The sequence below is a fragment of the Phodopus roborovskii genome, unplaced genomic scaffold, assembly GCF_943737965.1.
Source record: "Phodopus roborovskii unplaced genomic scaffold, PHOROB, whole genome shotgun sequence".
Classification (NCBI taxonomy): Eukaryota; Metazoa; Chordata; class Mammalia; order Rodentia; family Cricetidae; genus Phodopus; species Phodopus roborovskii.
The window spans coordinates 31,944,374-31,963,327 of record NW_026125052.1 but is presented as its reverse complement, the minus strand read 5'-3'; the positions used below and the strand labels follow the sequence as shown (position 1 = coordinate 31,963,327).

General features: G+C 51.3%; 1 protein-coding gene across 1 annotated transcript in view; it reads left to right on the top strand.

Annotated features, from left to right (window-relative positions):
• The first annotated feature begins 341 nt into the window (after window positions 1-341).
• Cyth1 (cytohesin 1) overlaps window positions 342-18,954 on the top strand; it is an 81,412-nt gene continuing 62,799 nt past the window's right edge. The window contains exon 1 of the mRNA XM_051181528.1: window positions 342-424. Coding sequence (XP_051037485.1) covers window positions 403-424 — 22 coding nt within the window. The 5' untranslated portion in view covers window positions 342-402. The remainder of the gene's footprint in view (window positions 425-18,954) is intronic.

Below are 18,954 nucleotides of genomic sequence, written 5' to 3'. Positions count from 1 at the left end.
AACCCGAAACCCGAAACTCTGCTCCGCCCCGCCCCGCCCCGCCCCGCCCCGCGGAGCGCAAGGGGCGGTGCTTATTAAAAAAAAAGCGAAGGCGTGGTTTGGGGGCGGGGCCGTTTATATGGTACGGCGCGTGCGTAAACGCAAGCCAAAGAGTCGGTGTGGGGTTGGGGGGGTTCGTGGGGGCGCGCTAACGCACGCGCGCTTCCGACGGGGGCGGGGCGTCTGCCGGGGGCGGGGCCTCGGGCGGCGCGTGCGCAGGCGCGTGCTGGGCAGTGCGGGCGCGGCGCGGCGCGGCGCGGGGGGCGGGGCTCCGGGGCTCGGAGCTGGCTGGCCCGAGGCGAGCTGGTGTCTGGCAGGGCTTGGGCTGCGGGCGATCAGTGGCCGGGGCCGGTCGCCGGCGCCATGGAGGACGACGACAACTACGGTGAGTGGGGTTCGGCCGGTGCGCCGCTCCTCCGTGCGCGCTTCCGCCGGCGCCCGGTGTCCCTGGGACGGGGCGCGGAGCTCCGGGGCGCCGTCATGCGAGGGCCCGGGGGTCGCGGGGCTGAGGGTCGCCGGGGCTGAGGGCCACCTGCACCTTACAGTCGCCAGGAACTGTGTCACCCGGGCCTGAGGGCCGCCGGGAATTGAGTGTCACCCGGGGCTGGGGGTCCCCCAGGCCCGGGGAGCCCGGGGCAGGGGTCGCCCGAGGCTGAGGGCGCCCGGAGAGGGTGGGGTTAAACCCCGGCTGACGGTCTCCGGTGCCCGGGTTGCTCGGGCCCGAGGGTCGCTGGGGCTGAAGGTTTCCGAGTCTTCGGGGCGCCAGGAGGGGAGTGGGGTCACCGGGGTTAGAGGGTCTCCCGCGGCGGGGGCAACCGGGGCACCAAGGGTCGCCAGGGTGGGTCATCAGGTGCCGCCTTGGAGCCTCGAGGCGTCGAGGGTCGCCAGGCTCAGGTGTCTGGGCTCGGAGCCTCCGCGGCGGGTCGCCTGCTGCCTGTCACCCGCTTGGCTGGCGGCGCCACGAGCGGCTGCGGGAGCCACACGCCCGGCCCGGCCTGCGATCCCTAATAGTTTCCGGCTCTCCCGGGTGTTAGAAGTTATGTGCCCCATCCAGCTCTTTGTTCCCACATGAACACGGGTGCCCTGGCCAAGGCCAGGTTCGTGCTACTGTCGCATTGTGATTTAGCTCCTGGTCCCCGGTCTGGTCTGTCACTCAGGGCCTGACCACACTTGGCAGGGAGATCAAGTCTGAGCTGCTGCCTGCAGGTAGATACCAGTCTACACCCTCCTTCCATCAAGACAGACGCGAAGCAGATCCTCCCTGCTAACCTTGCTGGTGGTCAGCCAGGGCTCTGGTCCCTCAAAGTGTCTGCAGCCTCAGGAGGTTTATTTGGAAACACCCGACGTGGTGTTAGCATTGTGTCCCTGAGGAATGAAGGAAAGAATGGCAGGTAGAGCAAGTGGCGAACTTTTCTGGTTTGGCAGGGAAGTACTGATCGGGAACTTAACACGCTCACCGCCGCCAAGCTCTGGTTTATTGCCTCACAGGCAGCAAGCCTGGCTTCCTTACACTCTGCCATGGGGTATTCAAATGCCAGACGGTGAGCATGTTAGGTCTGTGCAGGTCACACATAGAGAACTCTGACCTCGTTAAGCCAGGAGGGAGGGTGTACGGGTAACAGCTCAGCCCTGAGCTTTGGTTGTGTGAACACTGTTCCCCTGAGTGTTAGAGGTGTGTGCCTGTTGAATGGAACACAGGCTAGCTAGCCTTTGCTGCCTTCCAGGTAAAGGCACTGCGTGCCTTCCTTTGTGACTGAAAAGCAGGTAGTCAGTCATCTGCTGCCAGGCCCCTTTGGGCCCTCTGTAGTTTCTTCTGCTGGAAACCTTCACAAGCTCACTAACTCTGGTCATTTGTTGCCCCTGGGCCCCAGGGTTCTGCCATGCTTTGCTCTAGCCCTCCCCTGGTGTTTTCCTGCTGGCTGAGGCAATTGGCTGCTGTTCTGGTTGGTTTTAATAGTAACTGCTTTGACTCAGGCAAGGCTTCTACTTGGAAGGGGAAAAATGGTTCTTGTTACTACCATGAACAGTAACCCAAATTTACTATATAGTTCTGGAGGTCAGAAGCCCAAATTAGGTCACACTGGGCTGGTACCAAGATTTCATTAGGGCAGTATTCCTTCCAGAGACTGGAGGGGAAGGTCGGCTTCCTTGTCCTTCTCCCCCTGGGGCATGTTTGCGTCCCTTGGTGTGTGCCTCCCGACAGTCTTTAAAGCCAGGGGGTAGCCTCTCTCCACTTAGTTTACCAGCTGCCCCTTCACAAGGACAGTTTTGTGTTACGGCCACCAGGATAACCCAGGCTAAGCATTGTAGCCACCCACAACTTCAACCTTTTTTTTGCCACGTGGGGGAACACTTTTTCCTTTTAAAAGATTTGAGGATTAGGACATTCACATCTTTAAATGTTTTTATTACACTTATTTATTTAATGCATGTGGAGGTCAGGAGGTCCAGGGTTGATTCTCTGCTTCTGCTCTGCCTGCCCCAGAATCACACTTGGGTTGTCAGGCTTGTCACCAAGGGCCTCAGCCCACTGGGCCATCTCACCACCCCACATGTGGGCATGCTCGCAAGCCATTATCAGTAGAGCTGTGCAGGGTGGTGAAAAAGAGCGCTCATCACCCATTTGTTCACCTTTACACCTTCTTTGCGGAGGAACTAGAGGGACTAAGCACGGAAAACTCAAGTATCATATAGTATAAAATGATCGTGGGAAGGCTGAGACTGTCTTCCCTCCCCTCCTCCCCTCCCCCCTCTACCACCCTTTCCCACCCCTCCTCCATCCTTCCCTCCGCCTCTTTTCTATCATCTCTCTTTCCCTTTTGAGTTGGAAGAGCACCTCCCTATATGATGCCAGAGCTGGCCTCAAACTCCTAGGTTTAAGCGATCCTCCTGCCTCAGCCTTCTGAGTAGCTGGTGCGTTTGTGACTAGCTGAGCCTGCCAGCTTGGTCTGCTTTAGTATCGGAACTAGCTTTTCCCCTTAGAGGTTGGTAGAGAATTTACCTGGACCGGATTCCACACGGGACGAGGAAATGTGTGCTGGAGATTCATGCTCAGAACCTCCATCGTTTTCTTCCCATGAGCTTCTTAAGCGTAATACTTAGGTTTTATTTTTTCTTTAAAAAAAAAAATAAAAAGAAACTGTGTCATGTAGCGTTGACATTTTTACAAACAAATGTTTTATCCAGGTTTGCCCTGTGTTTGCTCCTGTCTGTCTCTGTGCAGGCCTTGGACTTTTCCCACCGTTCTGTGGGAAAATACATTGGGATCGAAGAGCTATCAGTTTGGTATTGGAAGTAAACCCTTTAGAGCGCAGCGAGTGTACCGTGTGCTGAAGACAGAGCACATGTCTTAGAGGTTCGCTGTCTGGTTAAAGGGGCTTTGAAAACAGCAGGGATCGTTTGACCTTTCCTGGCTCTCGGAAGAGCTCTGATGGCACCGTGGAGCCCCGCCTGGCAGTACTGTTGGCTTATGCGTTCAACTTCTCGTGTTCAGGGGAGTAAAGTGTCACGCTGTATTCCGCGCCTGCCCTCCACCTCCTAAGTGCTGCGTTAGTGTGCACCGTTCCCGGTTTTACCTCCTTTCTAGACATGTCCAATTGCGCTTAACTGCTTTTGTTTTATGTGTATGAGTCTTTTGTCTGCCATGTTACATGTGCACTGTGTGTGTGCATGGTACTCTTGAAGGTCTGAGGGGGGGGGGTCACATCCCCTGGAACTGGAGTTATAGAGGGTTGTGAGGCACCATGTGGGGGCTGGGAGTCAAAGCTGGGTTCTCTGCAAGAGCAGCCAGCGCTCTTAATTGCAGAGACAACTCCAGTGGCCCTATGATTTATCTATTTATTGAGACAGGGTCTCATGTGTAGCCCTGGCTAGCCTAGAACTTATGTAAAGCAGGCTGGCCTTGAATTTATAGACATCTACCTGTCTCTGCCTCTTTAACACTGGGATTGAAGGTGCACCACCATGCCTATCTTCCCCATTATAGAGATTTAAAAGCAGAGCCCTTGGAATCTGCCCTTTATCGTAGCAGACACACGCACGTTGAAAGCTTCGTTTCTGCCCCTTTCAGATTGGAGTCCCTCGGCAAGCTGTGAACAGGTAATTGACCTTTATGCTTAGGAAAGCTTGCTGGTGAACTGGAAGGTTATCTCCTACAGAAGAGGTCTGCCAGATAGCCTGCACCCATCCAGCTCCTGACGTGGTGCTGGATCCAGTGCAAGCAGAGGACAATCAACTTTTAGGTTATCAGCATTCAAGAAGAGTTGAGAAAAATCTAGGTTTCAGTTTCTTGGTAGAGGGTGAGCAGTGAGGTAGGACGCACAGGAAAATAGTCGATTTGCATAGCCTGTGGAGCTTAGTGAAGGTGCAGCTGCATGCTTGGTGTCTCTAGCTTTGGCTCATGAGGGAACTGAGCCCAGCATACTCAGAACACAACAGCAGAGCTTTCAGGTCACCTCTCATTTACCCCTTTTTTCCGTCTGTCTCCCGCCCGTCGCCATGATCACTGGGGCCTGCCAGGATCTGACCTGGTGTCTGTGTGTGGTTAGGTGTGGTGTCTGAAGCACAGGGCACCCCAGTAGAAGAACCCTGTGGCTCATGGACACAGAGCTGCCCTGAACTGTGGTTACTGTGGGAGCCTCGTCACAGGAGAAGCATGGTGTGGAGGGCAGGTGTGGAGGGCTGTAGGCATAGTAACCCTGCTGGTGGGAGAAGGGCCCCTGGGCAGCTGTGACCTAATTTTATGCGCTCAGGGTTCTGGCAGGTACTTCAGGGGGAAGGGTTGTCGAGTAGAAGTAGTCACTATCCACAACAAGAAATTCATGTTGTTCTACAGCTGGAGGGAGAGCTTATATCCAGGTAGGAGAAGAGCTGACCGTGTTGTGCAGTGAGCCGTGGGGATCCATGGAGTTACAGAGGGTTGTGAGCCACTCTGTGGGTGCTGGGAATCAAACCCAGATCTTCTGCAAGAAGTAACAAGTGCTCTAAATCACTGAGCCATCTCTCCAGTCCCAAGAATATTTTTAAAGCTAATTTTTCTTTAAAGAAAAAAAAAATAGGATTAGTAATTTTCCTTTCTTTCTTTCTTTCTTTCTTTCTTTCTTTCTTTCTCTTCCTTCCTTCCTTCGTTTTCTTTTCTTTTGTTTTCAAGACAAGGTTTCTTGGCTGTCCTAGAACTAGCCTTGTAGACCAGGCTGGCTTTGAACTCACAGAGATCTACCTACTTCTACCTCCTGAGTGCCGGGACTAAAAGTGTGCACCACCACCATCCTGTGCTTATTTATTTATTTATTTATTTATTTATTTATTTATTTATTTATTGTGTATGGGTGTTTTGCCTGCATGTCTGTGTACCGTGTGCATGACCAGTGCCGGTAACTAGAGTTAGTGATGGCTGTGAGCCAACATGTCCCTGCTGAGAACTGAACCCAGATTCTCTGGAAGAGCAGGTAGTGTTCTTACCCAGTTTCTAAAATGCTGACGTGGTAAGAAAGCTATTTATTTTTCTCACCATCGGTTGATCTCCTAGTCTCCCTGAACACTCAGACCATTGGCTCTTTTTTCTCGTATGGGCCCCGCCACTTCCTGACTCCCCAGTTCTCAGGGTTGAAAGCAAGACTTGTTTTTTTAACCGTTGTAGGGTACCCTACTCAAGAAAAGGTTGACTTGGGGATTTTGTGCCTTCTTCCTGGCCTCTGACCTCAAGCCTTGTAACCTGACTTCCTGTGTCCAGGGGTGTTCACAGGGGTTGGTCTCCTGCCAGGCCTCTGGGAACTCTCAGAGACCGTGTGCAACAGCCTCTGAATGTGTATTTTGCCAGGATCTGAACTAACTCTGGATCTTGAGAGACGTGGAATCTCATCACCCACGCTTCTCTTGAGACAGGCTTCCGTGTAGTGTCCAGGGTGACTTCCTGGTAGTGAGGGTTTTACATCAGAGCCCTTGCAGGATGACCACATTCCCGTGGCTGGTCTTTAGGCAGAGCATGGCGTTCCCACTTGGAGCAGCTCCTGGTGGACTTTTCTTTGTCCCCACCTTAGTAAGTCAGCTGGGAGTGACTTGGCTCACCCTCGCTCCCTGCACACCGTGAGGTGCACAGTGTTCTGATCAGGACCCAGAGCATATGGCATTTGGAAGAGAGGTGCCGTGTGTGTGTGTGTGTGTGTGTGTGTGTGTGTGTGTGTGTGTGCGCGCGCGCACGTGCAAGCGCACATGCGTGTACACATGCACCTCTAGAACAGGCTGTGGGGCCTAAGGTCCTGTATAGGCATCCTAGCAACCACGGAGGAGTAAGAAGTTGAACCAAGTCCCCTCTGGCCTTAATGTGCAGAGTTTGCAGTTTGCTTTCATTCTCTGTCCTGAACAGGAACACTGGCTCTTCTGGGTGTATGTCGCCGTATAGAGCCACTTTTTCCTCGCTCTTCTGTGATCTGAATGACTTTCATTGTTTTCAAATTTGGCTACACACTTAATGATTGGGCTTGAAAAGAACACAGTCACATGAATTGAAGGCTTTCTTAGAACATAAGACTACCATCGGTACACATGCCTGGGTTGATGCTAACATGTCAGGGGGCATAAGTGTATTTAGAGTTCTTGATGCATGCTGCCAATTTACTTTTCAAAAGGGAATGTACCGACGTGCTGCATTCCTGGCCACGTGGGTACTTGTGCACATCAGTGCGAATGAGCCGCAGTAGGGTTAGCATCTAAGAGCACTTGAGTTAGAACAGATGTAGTGGTCATCAAACGACACCATTAGATCTGCTGTTTCCTAGCTAGGTTGGAAGTATTAGTTTTGCATCCTTGGTAGCATGAGCTGGCCATAGGACGGTGGAGCCTTAACCAAGATGAACTCTTTTTTCTTTAGAACTTTAGATGAACTCTTTTAATGGCCTCTGTCAAGTTAGCTGGTTTACATACTTTGCTCACCCTGATCATTTAAACATGGGGAAAGGAGATGTCAGCTCTGATGGGAGCTTGAGTCAGATTTTGGTCAATTTTAGTTGCTTTGAACCTGTCACCAAATTTGTTGCTAAAATGAAGATTTTTCTGTCTCACAGTGTTATATCTCTGGTAAAGTTCAGCATCTGTCCTTTAGAGCAGTGGTTCTCCACCTCTGGGTTGAGACCCCTTTGGGGGTTGAATGACCCTTTCACAGGGCCATGCTGTTTACTGGAAAACACATATATTTATATTATGGTTCCTAACAGTAGAAAAATTACAGTTAGGAAGTAGCAGTGAAAATAACTTTATGGCTGGGGATCACCACAGCATGGGGAACTGTATTAAATAAAGGGCTACAGCGGTAGGAAGGTTGAGGACCACTGCTCTAGAAGAAACATTGCAAGTTAAATGGATGGCTAGTCTGGTTTTTGCTGACAGACAGCTCTGTGCGTGGGTTTGTGGGCACTGTGCTCTCGATCCTTCCTGAATGTTCCACGTGTCAAAGGAGACCCTTTTGTCAGGTAGCGTTTCTGTCTGGAGCACAGACGAGTAGCAGGCTGTTACTCTCCAGTACAAATCAGGTGATGGCCTTTTTTTTTTTTTCTCCCCAAGTTGTGGAACCAGATTAAAGGTCACTTAAGGACAGGGCAGCTCTGACCTATAAGCTTCAGAGGTTGGAGAAGTTTAGCTGAAGCTTCTTGCTGATAGAGCTCTACTTCATGCCTCTGACTACACCCAGGCCCCAAGATGAAAGTCCTGTGGAGTGGGCTTCCAAAGGAAAGCTCTTGCCTGAACCTGTCCACACTTCTTCCCCAGCCACAGCTCTGTTGCCTGTCTAATTATTGTTGCTTAGTTTCAGTCGCAATAATAGAGGCCTGGAGGAGGTGGAGAAGCATTTAGAAATGCTCAGGAAGCGAACCCCACACCCTTTCAAACTGCTGGTAATGGTGTTCTGTTTCTCTTTGCCCCAGCAGACGGGGAGTGGGGTGGGGTGGGGGGTAGGAGGAATCTTACCAGGATACTGTACAGGGAGGGAGATGCCAGCATTCCTGGGGTGGTTGTGCACCCTTTTGCTTAGGGGTGGTCTTTAAGGTCCCCTGTTGCCCTTCGTGTTGGTGAGAACCTTTCCTGGTGGCATCACTGCCCTGCTCCACACTCCCTAGTGTCAGGAGGGCTTTGGGCCCCCGACAGAGAAGGACATGGGCACGAAGGCAATCCATGAAGGGACACGTCAGAGTGGATGTGGCAGGCCCTGCGTCGGGCATGGGAACTGTCGTGGAGGGACTGGGGGTGCTCGGAAATGTCAGGTGTGAGAGTGTGTGTGAGTGGGCACGTCGTGTGGGTGTGTGGGTGTGAGAGTGTGTGTGAGTGGGCACGTCGTGTGGGTGTGAGAGTGTGTGTGAGTGGGCACGTCGTGTGGGTGTGTGGGTGTGAGAGTGTGTGTGAGTGGGCACGTCGTGTGGGTGTGAGTGAGAGTGTGTGTGAGTGGGCACGTCGTGTGGGTGTGTGGGTGTGAGAGTGTGTGTGAATGTGTGTGTTTAGAAGACCTGTGAGTCCTGGGACAGTGGGAGCAGAGGAGAGTATGGCTACGGTGACGGGCAGGGGCAGGAAGTGGACGAAATTTGGTAGTAGATTTGGGAGGACCCAGCACTGAAGGAAGGGACTAAGGCGCTCTGGTCTCTGACTGATTGTAGTCTAACTGATTGTAAGCGCTGCAGCAGTGGACCCCTGCAGGGGCCTTGGAACTCTAGACGGCTGCATTGCAGTGAAAACAGACTGAGTACACGAGTGGGAGGCGATGCCCAGGGCTGACCGAGAAGATGTCAATAATGGCTCCTCGGCACAGTCCCGCTGATGGGCTGGAGAGAGGAGACCCAAGGTACGGGCACAGCCTGCTTCAAGCAACTCAGTTGTAAATGGACAGGGTAGGAGGGTAGGAGAAGGCACTGCAGGAGCGTGCTCAGTAGCTGGAGGAGATCCAGAATGGAGAACACTTTTTGCTTTTAATTTGTAGTCCAGTTGGCATTGAACCAACCCCCTGTGTAGCCAAGGGTGACCTTGAGCTTCAGCGTCTGCCTCCTGAGTGCTAGGGTGACAGGTGTGTACCCCATACCTGGTTTGTGTGGTGCTGGGATGAAACGTAGGCGTTTGTGCACGCTAGACAAGTCCTCTGCCACCTACGCCACAGCCCCTGCCCGTAATAGAACTTAGAATACCCACCTCAGTAGTCGTTCTGGGCCAGTGTTGAGTTAGACAGCGCTCCTTTGTGCTGGGCACTGATGAGTAGGAGTGGGCTCAGATTTCGTCCCCCTCCTGTGTCCCATGTGTGACAGCTGCAGAGTGCATGTGTGCTTGGAATCTCTTCAGCATGTAACTTTCTCCTGAACTCCCAGTCCCTGAAACATAATCCCCAGAACCATAATGACGGAAGGCAGGAGCACATGCTGAGTTTTGGGGAATTCTGGTGGTGTCTGCACTGACCAGACTTCCCTGTTTTGTGAAATAGTGGCAGCTCATGCCCTCTTCATTCTGGAGTCCCCTCCACACCCATTAACAACTTTACCCTGTCACGTTCACTTCTCATCCCAGTTATCCAGGCTTAAAATCGTAAACCCCGCCATCCCTGTCATCCTCAGGCGTGCCCACCGTTCACCTTCTTTGACATAGGGTCTCTCACTGGCCTGGAGCTCATCAAGCTCACTAGGCTGGCTGACCAGTGGGCCCCAGGGAGTCCCCTGCCTGTGCTTCCCAACCCCGAGATGACAAGCACAGACCACTATCTCCAGCACTTGTGGGTTCTGGAGTCAAAGTCAGGCTCTCAAGCTTCAAGACAAGACTTACCAACAGAGCTGTCTCCTCAACCCTCTTTTCTATCTGACTCATTCTTTGTGGTCTAAGCTCTTTTCTCTCTGTTCACCCATTTGTCCGTCTAGTTAACTTAGAAGAACAGACAAACGTGTCTTCTCTGCTAGGGTACTTGCTTTGAGAACTTAAAAAAAATACAGGCCCTGCTTCAAAGAGCTCACAGCACAGGGCTCATGGTGAGCTGAATGCTTTCAAGAATGCAGGAGGGCTGTGATGGTGACAGGGACAAGGCTGTTAGGTCTATAGGCACCTAGCTTCCATCATGCTCTGTGATTAAGGGGAGCACTCATGATGGATTGGGGATCCCCTCTGAGCTGCTTCTACCATGGTAAGCGGGTGGCACTGGGCACTTGCTATTAATCCCCCCCATGCTCCTCCTCCCCATGCTCCTCCTCCTCCCCATGCTCCTCCTCCTCCCCATGCTCCTCCTCCTCCCCATGCTCCTCCTCCTCCCCATGCTCCTCCTCCTCCCCATGCTCCTCCTCCTCCCCATGCTCCTCCTCCTCCCCATGCTCCTCCTCCTCCCCATGCTCCTCCTCCTGCCCATGCTCCTCCTCCTCCCCATGCTCCTCCTCCTGCCCTTGCTCTCCCCCCCTCTCCTACCACACCTCCTGACATCCCCAGGACCTCTTCCTCAAACCCAAAGCTGTTTTCTTCCAGTAACTTGCACTCTCCCTGGCTCATTCTTGTTACCCACACCTGTTCTTACACTTTAATTTATTCTGTGCTGTATATTTACCCGCGTTTTGTGGGTAATAACTGGGCATAAATAGTTCTGTGTCTCAGCATGGCCTGTATTGCAGGCTACTGAATCAATTATATTGAAAGGATTGTTGCGACTATTGGGGTTGAAGTGTTTGTGGGGTCACAGATAAAGGTAGTTTTGTCTGGTGAGCCTTCTGGTAGTTTGGGTGAGTCCATATAACCTTAGAGCCTCTGGCAAGCAAGGTGGTGTGGCAGCTTTATGGTCATGCGGACTGGCGTTGAGTCCCTGGAGCCCGAACACTCCTGGTTGGCTGCTGGGCAGCCAGACCTTCGTTACAAGTCTGAGTCTGAGCCGACTGCCTGGCGGGCACCTGGAGCCTTGTGTGGAGGGAGACAGAGGCTGTCTGTGGGAGCACACATTCAGTGCAGGACCGAGCAGCACCGGGTAGGTACAGCTCAGAGTCTGTTCTGTGTAGCTGAGCTTTGATTGCACAGCTTCCGGAAGAGAAGCAGGGTTCAGTCCGGGTCATCGATAGGCCAGAGAGCTCATGCACTGCAGGTGAAGACTGAGCTCTGGGACTTAAGTCCAGAGCTGTTAGTAAGAGTCTTCCAGGGACACCTGGCGCGGTAGGCGCAGCTGCGGACAGTGGGTCTCAGGAGCACATCCCGCTGCCCGGATAACCCCGATGGCATCTTCTTCTGATGCCTCTTGGGCTGTCTCTCTTGTGAGAATTACTCTGTTGTTACTGCACTGAGTGGCCGGAGCTTTGGAGGAGAATGCTGGTCCTCTGACAGCCGCCTCCTGCTATTCCGATTTTGACTGGAAAGTTAAGGATCGATTTCTTCTTGACTTGTTCTGTAACCACCACTGAGGTATCTTACAGGCTCTCTCTGTTGAGAATGCAGCGAGAGAAGGCATGGAGGGGAGACTCTTCAGGGATTGCCAGGGTTAGACTTGGAAGCTTGTCTCACACGGTTAACGGCCTCTGACCTCCCAGCCTACTCCGCCTCCAGAGGAAACAGCACTTGGGAGTGTACCACAGGGTAGCAGGAAGGCTCCTCGGTGTCTGGGATGTCTCAGAGGCCCAGGGCTTCCTGCTGCAGTGACCTCTGACCCTGCTTGTCTCACTCAGTAGACAGGACTTCCTCTCCTATCATCTGACCCAGCCTATGAGCTTGGCAGGGCTTGGCACGCTGGCTCTAAGTTTGTTGACTGAATCCTAAAACCTCTGCCCTGATCTGTTTGAACACAGGAGCCAAAGCCATTGGATCACTCATGGCAGCTGAGATCCACTGTTTGTTTTAGACAGGCTCTAACAATGAGGCCCCTGGCTGGCCTGGAAGTTGTGCTGTAGACCGGGATGTTCTCGAACTCACAGAGATTCACTTGCTTCTGCCTCTCGAGGACTGAGATTAAAGGTGTATGTCTCTAGATCACTTTGTACCTTTGAGATTTCAGTACAACTTTTAAAAAATGAACATTTTTTTTGAAAAATATGATTATTCTATACTTGAAAGATGAGTGTACCTATCTGGGTCATGGTAGTGCATGCCTTTAATCCCAGTACTTGGAAGTTCCAGGGCAGCTGGGGCTACACAGAGAAACCCTGTCTGGAAAAACAAAAAAACAAAAGAAAGAAAAAAGGAAGAAGGAAGGAAGGGCGGAAGGAAGGAAGGAAGGAAGGAAGGAAGGAGGTGTGCTCCCAATTCAAGGGGAAGGCTGCCATGGTCCTTCTAGCCCGCACTCTGGCTCACCAGTTCTGAGTCAGAAGGCTGTGCTGTTGCTGCGCAGGCCTTCAGATGTTTCTGTGCTCTCCTCCACAGCAGAGCTGGCTCTCTTCTGTTTTCAGGAGTGGGAACATGTCTGAACAGTGGGCTGCATAGGAAGAGGAGTCCCTTGCCCTGGGAGGACATTGTTTGGTGATAGTGCCCTCAGATGTCCATGCTTTTCCTACATTGTGAGGACACACTGGAGCATGCCGGGGAGTGCTGGGTCAATTTCTACTCTGAATAGATCTGAAGCCCAGTTTCTGGCCAAATACTAGTGTCCATTGTGTTAACTTCCATTTTCTTAAACACAGAAACTTGTGTGCACAGCATTGTAATGGGGGGAATTTAAACGTGTGCCTTTAAAAAGTTTGTGACATGTCCTCAGAAATCAACAGAAAAATGCGGCTACAGCACATGTGGCTTGAGGGAGTCACGGTGATTTTAGTTTCTTATGTTATCATATCCCTAGGTCAGCTTATTTCCACACCAAAACACGTCAAACTTCACCTCATTGCAGCTAAGAACTCTTGTGGAATATTACTTTAACTATGTAAAGATGGTTTGCATTGGTTTATGCTGCATTTGTTTAGTTATGTAAAGATGTGTTGTTTTGCTTGCCTAAGGCACCTGATTGGTCTAATAAAAACCAGAATGGCCAGTAGTTAGGCAGAGGAGGGGTAGGTGGGGCTGGCGGGCAGGGAGGAGGAGGGATCCAGGCTCTAGGGAAGAGAATGAGGGAGAAACAGGGAGCAGAGGGTCATGCCCAGGCCAGCCAGTCAGGTGGCACCAGCCAGCCACACATGGAGAAGCAGGGAAAGTAGACATACCGAATGAGGCAAACATAGATGAAGAGAAACAGGGTAACAGCATAAGGTAAGGCTGACCATTAATAACTAATAGTAAGTCTCCGTGTCGTGATTTGGGAGGCTGCTACGAAGGGCAGATGGGAAAGGAGCAGCCCTAGGAGGACTTGTCTGTCTTGAGAAACCAAGGACCTCAGTAGTTTGGATTTCAAGGTGAGAGGTGCTCAGTCATGCTGGTTTGTGAACCTGGGGTAGTGGTCCAAGGTGTTAGCCCAGGTTCATGTGGTGAGTGTTCGTGAGCCTGCCTGTGCTGAGCATGTGTTGCTGAGTGGGAAGCAATCCATAAAGCCTCACCCATTGAGAAAAAAAAAATGACCATTTCCACCATGCTTGTGTCTGCACCAAAACATTTCTCTAAAAAAGAAAGAAAGAAAAAGCCAGGCATGGTGGCACACACCGTTAATCCTAGCATTTGGGAGGCAGGGGCAGGTGGATCTCTCTGAGTTACAGGGCAGTCTGGTATAAATAGCAAGCTCCAGGACAACCAGGGCTATACAGAGAGACCTGTCTCAAAAAACAAAAACAAAACAAAAAAAAAAAACCCAAAAACAAACAAACAAAAACCAAAAACAACCAAGTGGGAAGTGGGATAAGCAAGGTAGGTTCTGGAGAGACAGCTCAGCGCGTAAGGGCACATGCTGCTTCTGCAGAGGACCCAAGTTTGGTTCCCAGCACCCACACCCACATCTGGCAGGTGACAACAGCCTGTCCTGCAGCTCGAGGGACTCTTACATCCTCTTCTGGCCTCCTTGGGCATCTATGCTCACATCCTTATAACCGTACCAAGTACCCTCATAAGCACATAATTCAACATACACAATTTTTAAAGCAATTTATTGTGGCTTTCCAGTCTACCCGCACTAGTGAACCTTCAAGTCACTTCGGGTTGGGATCTAAGAATGACTGAACACGCACACATACATGAATATAAACACACAGACAAAGTTACATGTTTTTGAGGCTTGAAATTTTGGGGCCATCCAACCCTAGGAACCTCAGAGTATTCTCTGCAAGGTCCCGTGGCAGCTGCACAGGCTGGTGGCAGCGTGGGCTGGCCAGCAGAGTGGTTGCCCTGGTTCCCCATATAGATTGTGTTGGATGAGGGCGGGAGGCTTTTGTGCCCATCACTGTTGCACCCGGAGGCTGGGCGGGCTGCACCTCTCCAGCTGTGACTCTGTAGTGTGATTTCTGTGGTTTTGCTCTGGGCCATTCAGAATTCCCCTTAGAGAGCTTTCCGTTTCCAGAGGTTCTTAAGAAGAGATTGAGCAAATCAAAGAAACAAAAAATACCCGCGCCCGCTGCCGTGTGCTCCTCTATCATAATTACCAAGTTTAGCTCCGCACCTACTGTAGCTTCCTGAGTGCCTTTGTGTGGTTTTCTGTTTTGTTTCTTTGAAGAGATGCCCTCCCTACATGCGACTGCTATTGCTAGGCAGCCCCTGGACTGGTGCCAGCCGTGCTAGGCAAGGCTCTGGTCTGTACAGCAGAGAAGAAGTGTCCCACAGGACCCCTCGGCCTCCCCGCTTCAGGGAGAGAAGGGTGCCAGGCACAGGAGACCTTCCCCATCAAGGCCAAACTGTTTGCGCCAACACCCTTCTGAGTAGCAGTTTGTCCTTCCGTAGGGTCAGGCAGGCAGCGTGCTTTTCTTCTCACTGTACTTTAGCGCTTGTGCATATTTTAAAAACTTGTAATGGTAATGTTCAAGCATAAAGACAGGAGTGTATGACTGGCATCTGTCTCATTAGCGACGGGTGTGTATGTGTACTGAGCTTGGGCCCTCTGGAAGAACAGTACTCTTAACCTCTGAGCCCCTTTTAACATATACTTAGTTATTGTGAGAACTACCTTGATGTAGTTCCTAAACATACTTTTTTGAAATATTAAATGGTGGGAATGAACTTTGTTCTATGAATCTTACTTTGTGTCTCTATTGGCTAAAATTATGGCTGTTTCTTTCTTAAGTTGTGTGTGTGATGCATCTGTGGATAGATGAGTGTGGGGAGACAAAGGTTGATGTGGGGTGTCTTTCCCTGTTTTTCTCTCCTTCATTTGTTGTTGTGTTTTGAGACACTATGTGACCCTGGCTGGCCTTGGAACTTGTTATGTAAGTCAGGTTGGCATCAAAGAGCCCCATCTGCCCCTGGCTCCCAAATGCTGAAGTTAAAGGTGTGTGCCACCTTTTGAGACAGGGTCTCTCACTGAACTTGGAGCTCATTGGCCAGCCAGCCCAGCCCAAACAATGAACCCCAGGAATCTGGCCTCTCCAGCTCTCCAGGGTGAGGTCAGCAGACTCATGCTGTTATGGGGGCTGACAGGGTCCTAACTCAGGGTCTCAGTTTCCTGACTGAGCCATCTCCCTATCCCCACTACGTCATTTTTCGGTTCACTTACTCAACAGGTATCTCTTAGACGCCTGGGTATGGGACCTTTTCCCCGGGGTGACGTAAGCAGAGGTCTGCCCCCTCCTTACAGAGCACAGATGATAAACCAAAACACAGAAGTACCCGGAGTCAACCTGTGACTTTATCAGGCTTACTTAGAGTGGGTGAGGGGTCACAGGAGCATCCGGGACCCCAAAGTGGCCACACGATGCAGAATGTCTTATCCGACACGGACAACTTCCCCATGGCGCCCTCGGTTAATCTCCCACGTTCTGATTACTTTAGCACTTAGCAAGGCTGCGAGGCCGTGTTAGTAGATAGAGTCGAGTTACATACGATCTCCAGGACATGCATGGTGAGCAGCCAGAGTCTGAGGTGAGGCTCTAGTGGCCTTTCCTATCCTTCCCTCGGCGAGGGAACTCTGTGGTCAGCAGTCCAGTCTTGGTCTCTTGCAAGGAGTCACAGTTGCTGTGATGGAGATGACAGCTGCTGTGCACAGTCAGTGCTGCACAGCCTGCTGTGACGGGTGAGCTGCAGGGGCCTCACACTGACTGGACAGTCTCCACAGTGGCTGCGTCCTAGCTGGGAAAAGAACCGCCCTGAGTCCTTCCGCGGCCTCAGAGACTTGTGTAACTGCGGTGGCAAGGGAATGAAGAGAAGACGAGGAATACACAGGCACACCGAGAAGCGAGAAGCGGGGTTGGCTGGGCGGGCCCTGGGAGGCTCAGCTCGTCTGTCTGTACGGGTGAGCAAGGAGGCGGGGCTGTCGCATACAGCTGAACAGGGAGTCAGCATGGCCAGGCAGGAGCAGTCTCTGGAGGGGAGGGGACAGGTCAGGCTGGGACCACCCGATGGCCAGGCAGGAGCAGTCTCTGGAGGGGAGGGGGCAGGTCAGGCTGGGACCACCCGATGGCCAGGCAGGAGCAGTCTCTGGAGGGGAGGGGGCAGGTCAGGCTGGGACCACCCGATGGCCAGGCAGGAGCAGTCTCTGGAGGGGAGGGGGACAGGTCAGGCTGGGACCACCCGGCGGGGGTGGGAGGGAAGGCGTTGCCATTTCCCGTGGCTCTGTGCCGTGGTCCTTCATATGGGTAACTCATGTCACACACCCACTCAGGACTTCACCCACTCAGGGCTTCCTGTGTTCCAAGGAGACTTGCTGATTTCCATAGAGGGGAGAATGTTCTGCCAGCCGCATACGGAGTTGTGAAGCTCAGATGAGGGTTTCTTAGTAGTTGAAACCGTGATGACGTGATGTCTGCTTCTCTCCCCCATGACTAACCCTCACGTAGTTTTGCTGGATTTGTTGAACGCAGGCCCGTGGTTGAACTTTCCTGCCTTCTCAGCATTCTTGCGCCCTCTGTGACTGACACAGCATCTTTTAGAGAGCCCCGTGTCCTCTCGAAGTGTGTTAGAGACTTTACAAAGGGGCCCACTAAGGTCACTGTCCTCTGTTGAGTAGGGAAAACATTGCCTGGTCAGGGACAGCCAGAGAGGGAAACTCAGATAGCTGGGGCCCTGCAAACCTGGAGACCTGCGTGTCATCCTCAGTCCCATGAAAATAAAGGACACCTTGGTAGTTATGTGTCCATGACACTTGTGACACAACACAGCATAGTTTCTGATGGTCATTTGGCCCTTCACTCATACCTTAGGAAATAGGATCTCCTCCAGTCATCAGGAGGCCTTGGCGACCTACGGATCACACTCAATCACTACTCAATTATTGATCTTTAAAAGGGAGTGGTGACTGGAGAGGTGGCTCAGAGGTTAAGAGCACTGGCTGTTCTTCCAGAGGTCCTGAGTTCAATTCCCAGCAACCATGTGGTGGCTCACAGCCATCTGTAGTGGGATTTGAGCCCTCTTCTGGCATAAACTCAACAGAGCACTTACATACTTAAATAAATCTTTTTAAAAAGTGTGTACACCTGCACACATGCTCATGTGTTTTTATGGTTCTGGGGTTAGAACCTTGGGTCTCAAACATGCTAGGCAATTGCTGTAACATAGCTCTGCCCCAGCCCTAGAGGGATTCTTTCTAAAACTCATTTGAGAACAACTCTGTTGTTTAGGGGGATTATTTATTGTTTGAACTGCCAGGTACATGGATGATCTTCTGCTTTGGAACTAAGTTTTTAATTACAGGTTATTCTGAGAGTTAGTGATGTGTGTCCCTGATGATTGGGTGGCAATAATTATATTTAAGTAATTATACTAATTTAAATTTTGGAGAAATTGGCTCTTTCATGACTGCAGTATGGGAGAGCATCATTATGTACTGTCTTCTGTCCTAATTGTTATTACTGCTTAATCAATGTTGAGATCTGCCAGATCCCCAGGGTCAGTTTGTGAGCCCCGTGGTTAGGCAGGTGCTAGTAGTCATCGGACCCCATCTTGAGTCTGTCAGCTTTGTTCCCATGTTCGCGGTGGCTCTCAGTGTCCTCTACTTCAAGCATATTCTTTAAGGCTCTGGGAAGCAGTACTTCTACTCCAAGCGCTAGAGGGGTCAAGGCAGGAGGGTCTTGAGGTGGAGGCCAGCCTGAGCCGAATAATAAGACCCAGTTTCAAACAGAGGAGGCCTGGAGTGTGTCTACACTTGTCTAGGTTCTCAGCAGCACTACAACGCTGAAGTACTTTCTGTGATGGCAAGAGAAAACAATGGTTTCTTTCCTTCCCTCCCAAGTTCTGAATTTACTAGAAACTCAGAACAAGGAATCAGCCACAATCGAATCATCAGCCTTCTGACTAGTGAAGAAGGGAAAGGCATTTCACCTAGGCATCAGGGAAATAAGCTACAAATTTGTAAATTTCTCCATTTCTTTCACAGAACCAACCCTTTAGAATTAAATAACTAATGGTCTGGTAAGAAGGCGTAGTAGGTAAAGGTGCTCGCACACAACTGGTGGAATGAGAAGATAACTTCTCTCAAGTTGTCTTCTGACCTCCACATGGGCACCATGGTGTGTGCTTAATCACACCTGTATACACACACACACACACACACACACACACAAACACTTAATCACACCTGTACACACATACACACATATACACACTCACACACTTAATCACACCTGTACACACACACACACTTAATCACACTGTTGTATACACACACATTTATGCACACACATGGACACACACACACACACAAACACATTCTAAATTTTTTAATGTAAAAACAGAATGAAATAACTGATAGCCACAAGTGCTTCCTGAGCCCTGTGTCCCCCAGAGTCTTGATATCAGGGAAGGTAGTGCTCTTGCGGCTTTTCTGGATGGACACAGAGCTGTCAATGTTCAGGTTGCCCAGGAAGCCCATTTGGAGCCACTGTGAAACCAGGTGGTTAATTTCATCTCGTCACCATTCACAGATGCCTTTATGTGGTC